At 48.4% G+C, this 15,991-nt stretch overlaps 1 protein-coding gene and 1 long non-coding RNA gene across 5 annotated transcripts in view; one reads left to right on the forward strand and one right to left on the reverse strand.

Moving 5' to 3' along the window:
- The first annotated feature begins 5,790 nt into the window (after positions 1–5,790).
- The window catches only part of FBXO31 (F-box protein 31), a 41,880-nt gene continuing 31,679 nt past the window's right edge, over positions 5,791–15,991 (forward strand). For 3 of the 4 annotated variants that reach the window (XM_026494642.4, XM_026494643.4, XM_044382340.3), the window contains exon 1: positions 5,791–6,175. In XM_026494642.4, the coding sequence (XP_026350427.1) occupies positions 5,827–6,175 (349 nt within the window). In that variant the 5' untranslated portion in view covers positions 5,791–5,826. Of the gene's footprint in view, positions 6,176–13,682; positions 14,879–15,991 lie in introns of those variants that run through there. The other variant, XM_044382341.3, reaches the window with a different exon arrangement.
- Positions 10,933–13,682, reverse strand: LOC130544073 (uncharacterized). Its single transcript, XR_008960025.1, has 2 exons — positions 13,414–13,682; positions 10,933–12,611 (listed from the first exon to the last, which is right to left on the reverse strand). It is a non-coding gene; the product is annotated as an uncharacterized LOC130544073 (long non-coding RNA).

Below are 15,991 nucleotides of genomic sequence, written 5' to 3' on the forward strand. Positions count from 1 at the left end.
GCTGTGAGCGCACAGTTACATTGGAGGACGCCAGGTGCTTGGAGAGGAGCCTGCAAACTGCAGACCGTTCGTTCGCTGCGCGTCCCCACGTCTGCTGGACGTGCAGCTGTGTGGACAGCGCTGCAGTCCTAGACTGCCTGCTTTGTAATACCTAATATTTAGAAACATTACCATAGCTCCCGACCTCTTACCCTCTGAGTCTGTGGAAGCCTTTCTTATAGGACCGTTTGATAGAGTAATTGCATTGTGCTGTATACATGATTACGCAAACATACAAAACATACTAAAATATATTCCTGAAAATGGTTTTAATGTAGCTGGGATTTCTTTCCTTACAGAGAAGCCAAACATGTTGCATATCCTTGTATTATTATTCCCCAAGCCCAGAACAATGATGGTAGCTGTAGCTTTTCATTCTGCTGTTTACTAGACAACAGTTCATTTGTGCCTGTGTCACTTTCTGTCAGGTGTTCTCCCCTCTTTGTCACCGTTCTTTACCTTGAAAAACCTCTGAATCAAAGCACTTAAACATCTTATCTGGTTTCCAAAGTTCCGAACGAAGGCTTCAAGCTCCAAGTGTACCATCTTGGTTGCTTTGTATTTATTCTGTGAAAGTTGAAAAACAAAAATTCAATCAGTGCTTCTTACGTACCTACCTTCTGCCAAACAAAATAACCAGGGTTGAAGTCTTAAAGAGAGTGCAGGGGCACCTGGGGGGTTCAGTTGGCCAGGGGACTCTTGATTTTGGCTCAGGTCATGATCTCCTGGTTGTGAGATCCAGTGTCAGACTCCCCAGTGGGGAGTCCGCTTGAGATTCTCTGATGCTCTCTCTCTGCCCCCACCCCCTCGCTCTTTCTCTATTTCTCTAAAATAAATCAATAAGCCTTAAAAAAAAAAAAGTATGGACTGTTTGCTGCTTTCTTTTCTGGATTTTTTTTTTTTTTTGGATATTAAGTATTGACTGGTGAGCTGCTTTCTTGGCTTAATTGCTATTTTGTAAGAAATGGATTTTTCGTTCTCTTGCTGGACAACTGTTCCAAATGCAAGAGGGGAAAAAAATCAATTATCTGGCATATGGAGTTTGGGGGAAGGGAAGGAGAGTTTCATATTTCCCTAGTCCCTTAGGCATCCATAAAGCTTTGCCAAATTACCCCAGGCCTTGAGTTCACAGCCATGCAGGGATAGGCTTCAAGGGCTGGGCAAGTGATGGGACAGGATCACTGTGATTTTCAAGTACTGAAGTCCACATTTACAGTGACTGTTAAAGTCTTCCCCTAACCTTGAATTCCTACTTGCATCTAAAACCACATCTCCCTATGTGTTTCTCAGAAAATCATCCAAGGCTGTGGGCATGTAAAGGTGTCTCATAAGCATAATCTCCTTGTAAGAATAGCATATTCATAATATATAAATTATATCTAAAGTTTATTAACTTATATTAACATACGGATAAACAAATAACTTAGAAAATTTTCATGTGCCCTCAATTGCAGTTTAATAGAAGTCTGATGTAGTGAACAATTTTCAGAGTGGTAAATTAATATTATTCATGAATTATTTTAAGCTAGTTAATGTAAGCATAGTATGATTTATTTTTAAATGAATGACACATATTACTGTTCCTTAAAATAATCCATATGAAGTAGAAAAGCAAGAACACATCTTTCAAATTTATTAAATATTTTCTCCAGTAATCTCAGGGTGCCTTTAAACTATCAAACTATTAGTCTAGAAAGCCAGATGGTGTCAGTTTTAAATACCTCGACCCTCTTCCCTTTTCCATCAAATGAAATGGCCATATTGTGGAGAAAATAGGGTAACCACAAAAAAATCGAACATGATGCCTCCAGCATTAGTGACGTGACATGGCTGTACATCATGCTGTCTAGCTATTTCTAAGAATCTGTTAAATGAGGCATGAAACAGTAAGCTGCAGTGCAGGACACATTATTTTTGACACATACAACATGGAGGACAAGTCACACCGAGAAGTCGTTCCTCGCCACGGGCCTGCCTGGCCTGTCCCACCTCTCCTCTTTCTGATTGGAAGAAATAGTCCAGCCTGGAGGCTGTCTGGGCAGCTATTGGCCCACTGTCCTATCATTCCTGTGTCTTCTCTTCGCTCTTTAGAACAAGTAAACAAACAAGTATTGCTCAAGAGCAGCCCCGGCAGCTATTCTCAGGAAGGATTTAGTCAGGAGGATTTTGAAGTTGACCCTCACTAGACTGCAGTGTTTTGGAGTGTCAGCGGCTGGGAGAGGCACCGTTTTGCAGCTCTTCCTCTCCCCGTGAAGCTGTCCCTGGTGGACAGCTTCAGAAATCTGCAAGCGAGCGCATGCAGGAAAGCCATCACAAATCACTCACATAATCTAACATTATTTCTGGAATGAGCACGAACAGCTGATTCGCCGTTCCACAGGTTTTTCGTTTGTTTAATTCTAAGGAAATTCTCAAGGATTGCTGTTTTTCCAGCTTTTGCCCATATATGGGACTGTTAAGGGAGGGATCTCTTGAGAGTCTACGGGCCCTCTTATTTGGCCTTTGAATATTTTGCTTTCTTCCCATTACCTTGGCTGTTTCTTCTGAGCAGCGGGTAAGATGCCACCTTTCACATCTGGATTGTAAGAACCAGAATGGGCAAAGTTAACAGTTTACTCAGGTCCAAGAAATACTAGTTTCTGGGACTTGTGGGGAACCAACTGAAATGTATCCTGCCCTGTGACCTGCTCATCTCCTTGGATGTTATCAGTTCCCCATAACAAAGTGTTCGTTATTATAGTCTCATCTAGCATAAAAACAAATGATCTCTTTTTATTAGTTTTTTCTCATTGTGCTATGACCATACCCTCCTTAGTGTTCTTTGTATGGGATACGTTATATATAAGGGACTATAAAAGTGTTCGGGACACACAAAGCTTTTGGGGTTCGGCGTGAAATAATTATCTGCTGCCTGCGACCTTTCTGCTTGGGGTCCTTCCTGCCAACAGGGGTTACCCACGCCCCGACAGCTATGTTTCTTTCTATTCTGGTTAGCAGTAATTCAATCCTTCCACATGGGGGTGGGTTATCATACACAGCCTTCTGTTAGGCCTGCTCTCAGGGATATACAGATATAGATGGGTCTTCTTAACTGTATGGTTGCATAATCCAAACTATAAAAACCCTCACTTTGAGGGTACCTGGGTGGCTCAGTCGGCTAAGTATCTGCCTTCAGATCAGGTTGTGATCCTGATCCCAGGGTCCTGGGGTCAAGACTGGAGTGCAGCTCCTTGCTCACCTGGGGAGCCTGCTTCTCCCTCTCCCTCTGCCCCTACCCCTGCTTGTGCTCTCTCTCTCTCTCTCATGAGTAAAAAGAATCTTAAAAAAAAAAATAGCTTAACCATTCTTCTGACGAAAATTTAACCAAATTATTTTGTACATGAATACAACTCGAAGCTCCTCTGGGAGGGGCGCCTGGGTGGCACAGCGGTTAACTGTCTGCCTTCGGCTCAGGGCGTGATCCCGGCGTTCTGGGATCGAGCCCCACATCAGGCTCCTCTGCTGTGAGCCTGCTTCTTCCTCTCCCACTCCCCCTGCTTGTGTTCCCTCTCTCACTGGCTGTCTCTGTCTCTGTCAAATAAATAAATAAAATCTTAAAAAAAAAAAAAAAAAAGAAGCTCCTCTGGGAGAAAATTGCCTACTGGGGGGGAGACAGATTTAGAAACAAAACAACACAACACAAAACAAAACAAAAATGTTGCAGTGGCAAGGATTATACTTTAGAATCTATGGATCCACACAGAACTTAGCACATAGTGTAGTCGGGCATTCTGCAAACATTTACCACAGTAGTTCATGCATTTCTGCTTGCTGAAATACTTCCCAGCTTGGGTCATAATGCTGGTCCACCGGGCTTCTCTGAATATGTTTGGCTCACGTTTCTCACTGTTTAGTCTTTTAGCCATTTTTTTGTTTTGTTCCACATTTAGTCAGTAAGCGCTCGTTGACTGCATGCTGTCTGTTAGCGTATCTATCCCATGACAAGGGGTACGTCTAGGGAGATTGGTACAAAAGGCAGCAAGGGTTTATAATAAAACAACGCGACGGTGCTGTGAAAAGGGAACATCCTTCCTCGGAGATGCCATTTGGCGACAACGAAGAAGGGGGTTGGCTCTTCAATGGCACAGAGCGAGGAGATGGGTCCTCCTGGCACAGGAGACCACTTGAGCAGAGCCGGAGATGTGACCAGGCAGGTGACCTTTGGATTATCAGGTGGCTCCCCTGGAGAGATGGGTGTGGGGTTAGGCCAGGAGGCGAGACTGGGTAATTATGTGTGACGTGATAAGGAGTCAGTGGGGCCATTAAATACCTTTAAATAGGTGAGTGCCACAACGAGTCTGCTTTTGCTTATGTGGTACTATCTGCAAGAGAGTTATGAAACCAGCATGGGGGCTGGACTGAAAAGCCGGGTAGGTGCAGAGAAGTCAGTTAGGTGTTGTTTTTCAGTTGTGTGGACCTAAGTGGGTCAAGATTTAATCTAAGACATACTGTTTTGTTATTTTTCTTAGAGACCTCCCTAAAGAGGTGGTAATACATAGTGAAGGATTTATGGGAACTGGCAGGGTTGTTCATATTCTGATTTGCAAGACCTCCACGCTTGTCCAGAAACACTGGGCCGGCCAGGGTATTCCAGGCTTCCTATTAGACTCTGGGCAGTCCCTCCAGCGTTTGAGGGCTGTGTTGTAGAGCAGTTCCTGTAACCACAGCCACAGCCAGGGGCCTGACTCTCTGGAAGCAACTAATAACTACAGTTCCTTGTTGTTGTGAGCTATGTAAGGTAAGCCACAGTCACGAGATGACTACATATCCTCTCCAGTTGGGCCTCACCTTCAGGAACACACGTGCCCGGAGGCACAGTAAACAAGCTAACTAGGGCAGAACCGCAAGACTCGTATGGACGACGCAGGAGCTGGAATTTTGATTCACGAAATTACAGGATTTCCCCTTTCATTGCAATGAGGGTAGAACCGAGTGAATGTCAGATTTTAGATAAAAGAAAGGGGTCTGACAGGCGTACTTCAGGGTTCTATATTTCTTCCGTGGTTCGGAACGCTAGAGAAGTTTGCATCGCTCCACTGGCCACCTAATCACGACTTATGCGGTCCTGGGCGCCATCCTGGGGTAGTCCTTGGAACGGTGGTGGTAGCATTCTTCGGGCATCCTCCGGAGGGGTGCTGGGGATTCGGGGAAGGGCCTCTGGGGGAAGGCTCCTTGGGGCTGTTCTGGGAGGGAACCTCCAGGGGGTCCTCGGGGGCATTCTGGGGAGTTCTGGGGGGGACCTGTGGGGTCCTCGGGCCGTTCTGGGGGGGGCTCTCGGGGAACAACCTCCGGGGCTCCTCCGGCCGTCCTCGCAGCGGCGGTCACACGGGCCGGCGTCCCACGGCGCCGCGACCCTGCTTAGCGCAATGGGGAGGGTATCATCAGTCTATACTCTGGAGGTGGAGAGCTGGGCCCTCACGCACGTCCTCCTTTGGCAAAAAGCTGCCGTCGTGCGACTTTAGCAGCATTCTTTTCCCGTGCTCCGTCCAGGCGCGGACCCCGGGCCTGAGACCCGAAGGCGTCAGTCAGGTGGTGGCTGGGCCGCGGGGAGCAGGTCAGCTCACCCCGCTGCGGGTCAGTAGTCCAGGTCCTTCGGGGTGGTGGGCGGGGCCGAGCGGCGCGGGGGCGTGGCCCGAGGCTCCTGGGCGGGCCCGGCGCTCCCCGCCCTACTCCCGGGGGCGGGGCTCGGCTCTCCGGCGGCGCCTGCGCACGAACGGCGGCGGCGCGGCGGCCGTCCCTCGCGCCGGCATGGCGGTGTGCGCTCGTCTCTGCGGTGTGGGCCCGTCGCGGGGATGCCGGCGCCGCCAGCAGCGCCGGGGCCCGGCCGAGACTGCGGCGGCAGACAGCGAGCCGGACACGGACCCTGAGGAGGAGCGCATCGAGGCGGGCGCGGCGGCGCTGTCCGGGGCGCTGGGCGGCCGGGGCGCGGGCCCCCAGCCGCCCCCGCGCTGCTCGCTGCTGGAGCTGCCGCCGGAGCTGTTGGTGGAGATCTTCGCCTCGCTGCCCGGCACCGACCTGCCCAGCCTGGCCCAGGTCTGCACCAAGTTCCGGCGCATCCTGCACACCGACACCATCTGGAGGCGGCGCTGCCGGGAGGGTGAGCGCGCCAGGGCGGGGGTCCGGGGGGCGGGCGTACCCCAGGGCTCCGGACGGGGACCTGCCTCAGATCGGGGGCCTCAGGGGGAGGGTCCCGGCAGGGCGGGGGGCGGTGACTCCGGGGACCTCTCCCACAAGTCCGGGGCGCGGGGTCTGCGAGAGGTGGAGTCCTGGCTGCGCCGGGGAGCCTCGCTCTACCCGCTCTGGGGGCGGGGGGCGCTCTGAGAGGGGTGGGGGCGTCCTCAGCCGCGGAGACTGGAAGGTGACTGCCCTGGGGCTGGGTCTGGGTTGAGGCCGGGGAGTAAGCTGACGCTTGTGGGCATCCTCGTCTGTCCTCAGGCCTCGGGGGGCGGAGCTGAGGCGAGCGGAGGGGGTGAAGTCGAATGGTTAGGGAAGCAGACGGAGCCCGAGAGTGTGGAGGGTCTCCTGAGGGGCGGGCTGTGGAGGGGCAGGTGGAGCCGGGCAGTGCGGGAGGGGGTTGAGTTCCCTGTCAGGGATGCTGGTGGCAGTAGTGAGGGTGGCTAATAGTTTTGTAACAAATCCCAGGAGGAAAGGTTTACTTCATCCAGAGTTCTCTACGTGTAAACGTTTAAATCTCTGCGTCTAAATCTCTACGTTTAAACGTTGACAGAGCCCAGGTATTTCATGAGGTCTCCTATTTTGGTAAAAACGATGGGTAGGAAACAAATCCAAACAATGCAGAACAGCAGGAAGAAAGTAAAAATCATCAGAGACCCCTGCAATCAAAGATAACCCACTCTTAAGAATTTGGAGCCCGTCTCCCTATGCGCATGTAGAGTCCTGTACACATTTTTACCTAAACGGGATCATACCATATATACTGTCCTGGAGACAGTTTAGTATGAAAACGCTTTGTGGGATTCCACTGCATACATCTGCCACCAGACCAGTTAGGCCCCTACCGATTGACTTTTGAGTTTGCAGTTTTTTCTTGTCATCAACAGTGCTGTCAGGGTTGCTTTTGCGCAGTTTTGTAGAAATGTGTGATGTTTACTTGTGCCTTCTAGGACTTCTGAGATTATCTTCTTGGGGTGCACTTCCTCTCAGAGGAGGGATGTGGGTAGTAGGCTATGCACACTGATGGTGTAGATGCCCATTGCCCAGCTGTTGGCATCTGCATCCCCAGAGAAGGTGCATGAGAAGGCCTTTCCCCAGATGCTCTGCAACAAGGGGATCAGTCATCTTAATCTCTGCAGTGAAGCTCAGTGGCCAGGAGTCCGGAGTTTAAGTCTGCAGGCCAGGCTCAGTTTATGTGCTTTGAGATCCTGGGCATGCTTCACCTTCCCAAGTATTTTTGGGAAGTGCTGCTCCCGTAGGGTCACTTTGGGCGATAAATGAGATCACACATATGAAGCTCTCACCCCCTAAATGGTAATGTTCTATTGTGAGGCTTCTTGGCCATTTTATTTGATCTCTTGTGATTCCTTATTTGTGTGTTTTTGTTTATGTCTCTTGAAGGGTCTATTTTTGTCTTACAAATCTGTAAGATCTCCTTGAATACTAGCAGTATTATCCTTTTGTCATATATGTGGCAAGTGCATTTCTTTTGACATTTTAAAATAGAGGCAAAGAAAGTTCCATGTTTTCTGTGAACTCTACCTTTTCATTTGCTTTGTTTTGCTTCTTGTACACTTGTAAGACCCAGATTCGTCACCGGTGTTCCATTGTGCTTTGAGAAGTTTCTCCATCGGTCAGCTGGACCTATGTGGTGGTTTCTGGTGGGTTTGTCTCTGGGGAACTGGAACACGTCTAGCTCAACTGTAGGAACAGAGAGTAACGAAGACATTTGTGTAATCAAAAAAACTCCAAGGTATGGTATGGATTAAAAGTCACTGGGTTTAGAGTTCGGGGTGCATTCTTAGAGTTGCTAATGGAAGTGCAGGAAATTCTGATGAAGATGTTGAAGGAAGTTGGGGGACAGATGCAGGACTGCAGTCCTTGCCTCTGGGAGCACTTCTCAGTTCCGCTTTCCCCGGGGCAAGAGACAGTGTGACATTAGAAGCAAGGCATCTTGTCCACCAAGCCGGACAGACATACTAGGAAAATTTTCATTACGAGAAATTAAAAAAAAAAAAGAAAGAAAAGAAAGACAAAAATGGTAAACAGGCATATTCCTAGTCACCCCCAATAAATAACTGTTAATTCTTTTGTTATATTTGCTTTTGATTCCTTTATCTTTTTGCATTTTTAACATTTTTAGGTTTTTAAAGATTTTATTTATATGAGAGTGAGCGAGCACAAGCAGGGGTGGGACAGAGGGAGAAGCAGACTGCCGCTGAGTGAGGAGCCCCATGTGGGACTCCATCGCAGGACCCCAAGATCATGACCTGAGCCAAAATCAGATGCTTAACCGACTGAGCCACCCAGGCGCCCCCCTCTACCTTTTTTAAGGAAAACATCTCAGCTGATATCAAGTCACTTCTGACCAGCATTGCCCTTCTTATTCTAAGAAGCAGCCACTGTCCTGGGTTTAATTTACTCGTGTATACATATGCTTGTATACATCCCCAGATATCACATTTTGTGATGGTTTAATTTTTAGAAACATATCATACTGTAAGTATTGTGCATCTGGTTTTTTCCCTTGTGAACTCGTTTTTTAAGTTCCATTAATGTGAATACATTTGTGTCTGGTTCAGTCTTTTTAAATGCTGTGTGGTGGTTCATAACTTGAAGAGACCACACTTTGTTCCTTCCCTTATTTTTTTGTTGTATACCGTGTACAGTCTCCCTGTCTGTTGAATATAGATAGGGTACATGCAGGAGTGGTGCTGCTGGGGCTGTGGGCGGTGGGCTGTGAGCCCTGCGGTTTCACTAGGTACTGCCCGATTGTTCCAGCAGTGATTTTAGCTGCCTGCCCCCTGACACTAAAGCATGAGCAGACAAGTCACAAAAGGTGACATGCAAATGTTCAGTCCGCACCATCTCATCACAAAGCAGCTGTAGTTTCTGGTCCAGCTGCTCTGTTACCCCAGTCAGTCCAGTATCTGCCAAATGATCTCTACTCCGAATGATCCATTTTTAATTATTTTAATTTGCATGTGTTCAGTAACTAGTGAGGATGCACATTTAAAAAAATATTATTGGTAGTTTGGATTTTCCTTATTTGCTTATCCTTACTCTGCCCACTTTCTGCCCCTTTTTTTTCCTTACTGATTTGTGAGTTTTATTTATTTCGTCTGGATGGATTTCTGTTTAACATATTTCAAGACATTTCCTTAATAGTCTATAGTGATATGCTATTTAGCCTCATTTAAAATGACTTTTGTGAAAGTTAGTGTTAATCAACCTTACGTATTTTGGGTTTAAGTAATGATTTTCATCCCAAGGTCATGAAGATGGTCGGTAGATCTTCAGCTTCGCTAGTTCGTTCTGGTAGCCTTAATTTCCAGCTTGTCTATGTCAAAAATTGGATGCCTGGTAATCCTACGTGGTATTCATAGATGTCTCATAGAGTTAGTCTCATTACATATGTAAGAACAGTCAGGTATGGGATGGGTCTGATCTTAGTTCTCTTAGCTCCCAAAGTTCATCTTTCCTGAACTAGACATTTGGTGAAGGTGAGTGTTGAAGGGTCAAAGCCCCAACTGCATTTAGGTAAAAACCAAAGCCCTCCCAGCCGTGGTGGGCAGGACGGCGGGTCTCAGGCTGGTTGAGGGGGTGAGTTGTCCCAGGCTGGCAGGTGTCCAGGAACAGAACTTCTGGGTCTGGTCCAGCCCTGATGGGTATAATAGTGGCTCCAGTTTTTAGTGTCTTGGGAGGTTGAGTGAGACTAGTGAATATGCATGTTTATATGTTTGCTTTCTGTCTTTTGATAATTGGATTTTCCAGAACAGAAAACAAGCTACAAAAATGAGAGTGGCAAAGAGAAGAGCGTATACCTGTGTTCTATTGCTTCAGAGAATTTGGGGCCATGACTGACTTTCAGGGGGCAGACAAGGCATGTGTGTTTGAGAGCCCTTCCTAAAATGATAGGGTGAGTTTGTCGGGGTAGAGGGTAGCACTAGAAACTTAAAATGAGGTGGCTATATTTATGATGTTTGGTGAGAAGCTCACAATTTCCAGTGTCCTAGCAATAAATCAGTTATTTTTATAGAACTTTGGCCTTTCTAGCCTGCTGCATACTGGAGCTGTTGGGTCAAATATTTTCTAGGGGTATTTCTCTAGGCAGGTGAAAGAAGGTTACTGGTGAGAAGTCAAGTCTGTGCTCCTGATTTTGGGGCAAAGTCGTAACTAGGTGGTATTTATCCTCTTTCAGGAAACAAACCAAACCAAGCCCAGCCCCCAGGGCAGGCGGAGGCCAGGGCGAGGGTAAACACTTTTTTTGATGCATCACTCCTTTGGCTGCCGGCCTCCTGCAGTTACTTGCATGTGGGGCTATAAATAAGTCATCATTTCTCAGACTTCTGAGGGTAGAAGCCAAGTGCCTTATTTTGCCTTTGACCCTGACGAGGCTTTTCTTTTGTTAATACTTCACCATTTACTTGGTGAATTTTGAAGCCTACATTCAGACCGTAGTTCTAAATCAAAATATTCAAACAAGAACAAAAGACAAAATTAGAAACAAAGGAAATGCTCATACGTGTATTTTCCCCTTCCACACTGAGCTTTAAATATTCAGACACAAGAATTTCATATTGTTCAGCTCAGTACCTGTCAGATCCTGGTTTTGAATTTATAATACATAATTTGCCCATTTCTTCCCTTGATGTTAAGTTTTTTTGCCACACAGAATGATTTTTTTAAAAGATTTTATTTATTTGTCAGAGAATGAGCACAAACAAGGGGGAGCAGCAGAGGGAGAGGGAGAAGCAGGCTCCTCACTGAGCAGGGAGCCTGATGTGGGGCTCGATCCCAGGACCCTGGGATCCCAGGATCATCACCTGAGCCGAAGGCAGACGCTTAGTGACTGAGCCACTGAGGCGCCCCGAATGATATTTGTATAATATTTTGATTTGTTGTAAGTCTAAAGTGGGTTTAAAGTCTATCATAATTAGGAATAATTCTTTTCCAATAATGTAGGATTTTTACGACAGGAATGAGGAATTAAAAACCAGTATTTAATTCTGTTTTTGCAAGCAGAACAACATGCTGTTTCTGTCCTATATGATATGCTGATGCAAAACATGAGAAACGTGGCTTTTGTTAAATAAGACTGAAATTGGATGGTCGTCTTGGGAAGAGGGGAACTGGGCAAGTTGTTCGTTTTAAGGTTGGCTTTAGGGATTTTTATGATTCCTGTAAAGCGGATCCTTGCTGAGCCCACTGGTTTTGTTGGCAGGTGGATGAGCTGTTCAGGTGGTAGTAACACACGCCGCAACCACGCGAAGGGGAAACTCGCCCCCCTCCTGCACATGCGGCAGGATCTCAGAACTGGAGGGAAAACCTTTGTCTTTTTCTTCTGCTTTGCCACTTGAAAGGACTACAGTTCTCTGTATTTTTGCAAGTCGAATCTCTTATGCTGCTTTCCCTTAGCAAAGCAGGAAAGGGTAAAGGACAGTGGCGCCTCATAGGGGAGCATTTTTGAGACTTTATTTCCACCTTAAAAAAGACAGCTAGAAAGTGAACCTGGTACCCAGACAGCATCGAGTAAAGATTTCTCCCTGGCCATATTTAATTGGACAGACAATAGTACCCTGCCAAAAAAAATTGATTGGTTGTTAGACGACCAGGCACTGCCATTGTCACTGTTTTCCTGTGTTTATGAAATGATTACGTAATGCATTTGAGGCTCTGGGTTTGTCTTTCTGGCTGGAAAGGGCATGCAAACACAAGGTTGCCTTTGGGACTTTGCAGAGGAACAAGTGTCCTCTCGAAAACGAAGGCCCTTTCCGGAGATGGGCAGGATTTGGAACCCATGAGTCAGCATCCTTTGCCAGCGATACCATCACTGTCCACCCGGTGGCGATGGAGAGGCTGGTGAACTGGAGCCGGCCAGGCCTGCACGTGGAGCATCAGTGGAGGAGCAGGGAAGTGTTGGAAATACTAGATGACGTCCAGGGGGAGGTGTTGGCAGAGTCAGGCTCACAGACTTCTCTCCTGGTCTCATACATGGGCAGCCTATAGCGGGTGTGTGTGCATTCAGGAAGGGTGGGTGTCTCAGGGTGACAGATGGGCCTTAGCGGGAATCGGTCTCCCTTGGCCAGCAGGTGCCTGCCCTGGGAGTCCTCTCCCTGCACGAGAGCAGCTTCTCATGGTGTCTGTTGGCACAGAGACTGTTTATCTTCATGTGGCCTGAGTTTGTTGAGAACGAATCACATTAATCTTGTAGGTGGTTTCAGCCATCCTGGGGAGCTGTTTGTTCAGCCTCCCAAACAGTCCAGGTGTTGAATAGGAGACACTGTGGGCGGGTCCAGGTTCTGAGTTTTACGGTCTTCCATCCTAAGATGCGGTGGCTGCAGAGTGTTTCTCCAGATCTGCTATGTTATTAAAAAAAAACAAAAAGCGCTTCATGCAGTTACGGTAATAGCTGAGTAGGGCAGTGTGCTGGAGAACCATAGGGGTTTAAGGGTGTTCTTGGATATCGGCACCCAGCAGCTGTGCTGCGAAGCCTGGGGGCTGGTAGTCCAACCCCTCCATCCCGCCTGGGGGAGGTCCCCTCTCCTGCTAGCCCCTGCCACTGCCTTTGACTTCTTTTTTAGCCTCAGAAGTTAAAGTGTGAACCCTATTTTATTAAGGAGTGTAATTATCCCCTAATTTAGTACAAACACAAATCAGTCTTTCTGATCAAACTGCCCTTTAATTTTATTTAGAGGACCCTGTGAGTGCAGAGCGAGTAGGAAAGCCTCTGGTGTGCGCTCCAGCCCTTCTTTTCCCTGGCCCCCTCCTGCTTGCCCAGTACTACGTCTGGGTCACCCTGTCCTTTCCTCCTGCCTCTGACTCACCTAGTGGTGCAGTGGCCTCCTTGGACCCCCACCTGCATTTCCAGGTACCCCTGTGCTGGCACCCCGCAGGTGAATAGCCCAGGCTGCTTTTCTACCTAAGACTCTTCTTGTGGACTCCCATCTCTGCCACCCGACTCCCTTCAGGGCTGGGAGAGAACCTCCCTTTCCAGATGAATCTTGTCGGCCCACAGACTCACTGCCGGTAGTGTCTTGTGCTGCGCTTGTCCAGTGTGGCCGCTCTCCCTCCTCACTGGCATTTACTGGGAGAATGAGACCAGGTCCCCGCTGAGGCAGCCTCCTGGTACCCACGCAGTGCATGAAGAATCACACTCACTTTCTTTGTCACATTATCTACTCCGATGCGTGTGCACATCTCAGCCCTGGCTGCCACAGCTCCCGTGTCCCTGAATCTCCACCTTCTCCTCCAGGGAAGGAGCCTCGAGAAGCAGAGCTGTGTCTGCTGGGTTTTCCTGCAGTGGGAAGGGAGAGAGAGAAAACTTCTAACCCGCTCCCACCCACAGAGACGGACCAGAGTTAGTGCATGTTCAGACATGTGCTGTGAGGACAGGGAGTTTTTGGTAAAGCCCATCATGCAGCCCCGAGCTCTCGGACAGGAAAGAGTGAAGAGCGCTTGGCAGCCCCGGGCAGTTAGGTCACAAGAGGCTGCCGCTTACGTGTTGACTTGACTGGGCCAAAGTACTAGGCTGTTCCTCCCTCCTGGCAAAACATTTTTCAAATAGCTTTTTGGAAATTTTCCGACTGGAATATTTGAAGTGGCAGTTTCATTTTTTTTTATTATGGTAACATATACATCCAGCAAAAATTGCCGTTTGGACTATTTTTAAGTGTATGGCTCTGTGGCATTCAGTAGCTCAGTGCATTCACGGTGTTGTGCAGCGCACCCCCCCCCCCCCGCCCCCAGCACTGGTGCATCTTGCTCACCTGCAGCTCTGTCCCCTTACACACCAGCTCCCCTCCCCCCTGCAGCAGCCCCCGTGCTGTCTGTCTCTGTGAGTTTGACTGTCCAGGTATCTCATGGAGGTGCTCATACAGTATATTTGTTTTTGGGGACTGGCTTATTTCCCTGAGCATCATGTTCCCCAGGTTCATCCATACTGCGGCAGGTGACAGAGTTTACTTCCTTTTTAAGGCTAAATCACATTCCCTTGAGTGGATGCACCACGTTGTGTTGATGGGCCCATCTGCCCGCAGACACTTGTGTTGCTTCCATCTCTCGGATCTTGTGAGGAGTGCTGCTGTGAGCCCAGGTGTAGAAGTATCTGAGCCCCCACTTTCACTTCTTTGGGGGCTAGATCCATAAGTAGAACGGTAGCTGGATCCTAGGGTAATTCTGCATCCCCATACTGTTCTCCACAGCATGACCATTTCATTTTATAAATTCCCCCAAGTCCGGCTTACCCATGTTTCTCCCTTCCCAGCTTTTTGGTTTGTTTTGTTTTTGTTATCTTTGGAGTAAATACTTCCAAAAAAGAATTGTTTAAGCTCCTTTATATAATAGATTCAGTTTTTATTTACATAATCTCTACACCCATCATGGGGCTTGAACTCCCAACCTTGAGATCAGGAGTCCTACGCTCCACCGAGTGAGCCAGCCGGACGTCCCACCAAGGAAACTTTTTGGATTGACAGCCTGTAACATCAAATCCAGTGTTGGATTGAGAAGCATCTGTAGGCGGCATGGGCTGTGTGCTCACTTGCAGTCACCGGGGACAGGAACTGTGCCGGAGGGTAGAGTTCACACTGGGTGGTTGTTCTGGAAGGGAAGATACACGGTGCTGGTGAGTACACAGGCCTTCAAGCTATTTTAAGGACAGTTTCCCTTGATGGCTTTTGGGACCGTTTACAGAACAATTGGAGGATGTGGCATTGTTCTTAGCCCCTCTTTAAAAGAAAGATTTTGCCATTAGGTGGAAAACACCCGACAATTCTCGTAGGAACGGCTGGGTCAGAGTGACATTCTTCTGCTTTGGTGGATTTATGGTGACCATTTGGAAACGTTAAGAAAAACCGACCAAGGATTGCTCTATTTATCAGCGCTCCACCCTAGTTTTGCTTTTCTTCTGATTGTCCACAGTGTTTCTGTGGACGCTTCGTCTGCTTGTGCAACTTCATATCCTGTGCCACGGGAGCATTTCTGGACACAATATGTGTAGATATGATGAGGCCGCCTCCCGGCTGAAACCCTTAGAGCCATTCAGAAGCATTGCTTCTGTCAGGTTGGAGTGTGCGCTGGAGTCTGATCCAAAAATCATAAGCCGGGTCACCAGCCTTCACAGCCTGGGCCCAGAGAAATGACTAAGCAACAAAACGCATGCCTCGCAAAGGCCCGGGTAGACCTCAGGTGCCGTCAGCCACGGGAGCGCACCGGGATGCGTTTTCAGGGCTGTGCCCCGTATCCAACCATTGGCACCGAGAGTCACGGTGTCTTGCCTGCAGCACTGCACATATTACAAAGGAGAGGACCCCTGCCCCCTGCAGTCACCCCACTTGATCAACGAGGCAGTAAGAGACTGTCCTTGTCTGTTACCGCAAGCACCAGCAGTGTGCTGGAACCGAGAAAGGGAGCTGTCCTTTCACAGCCTCCCAGGAACGAACCGGTGCACCGATGTCGTTATGTGGTAACAATTCTGAAGTGCGTTGTTTGCACAAGAGAAAGCCGAAGTGTATTTATGGCGAGCCAGAGTAGTGACTGCTGACTGGGTGTTTCAGGAGGAGCCACTTGGCCAGCATGGGCGTCACAGAGCCAGCAGGAGATGGCGAAGAGAGTTTGTACAGAGCAGAGTGCTTCTCAGTGAGACTGGGGTAGACCAGTTGTTCCGGTGTGTTCTGCTGGCCAGGGCAAGGGTGGCCCATTCAGCTGGTCCACGGGTGAGGTGGGTTTGGACAAGCTG

Source organism: Ursus arctos, unplaced genomic scaffold (assembly GCF_023065955.2).
Source record: "Ursus arctos isolate Adak ecotype North America unplaced genomic scaffold, UrsArc2.0 scaffold_19, whole genome shotgun sequence".
Lineage (NCBI taxonomy): Eukaryota > Metazoa > Chordata > Mammalia > Carnivora > Ursidae > Ursus > Ursus arctos.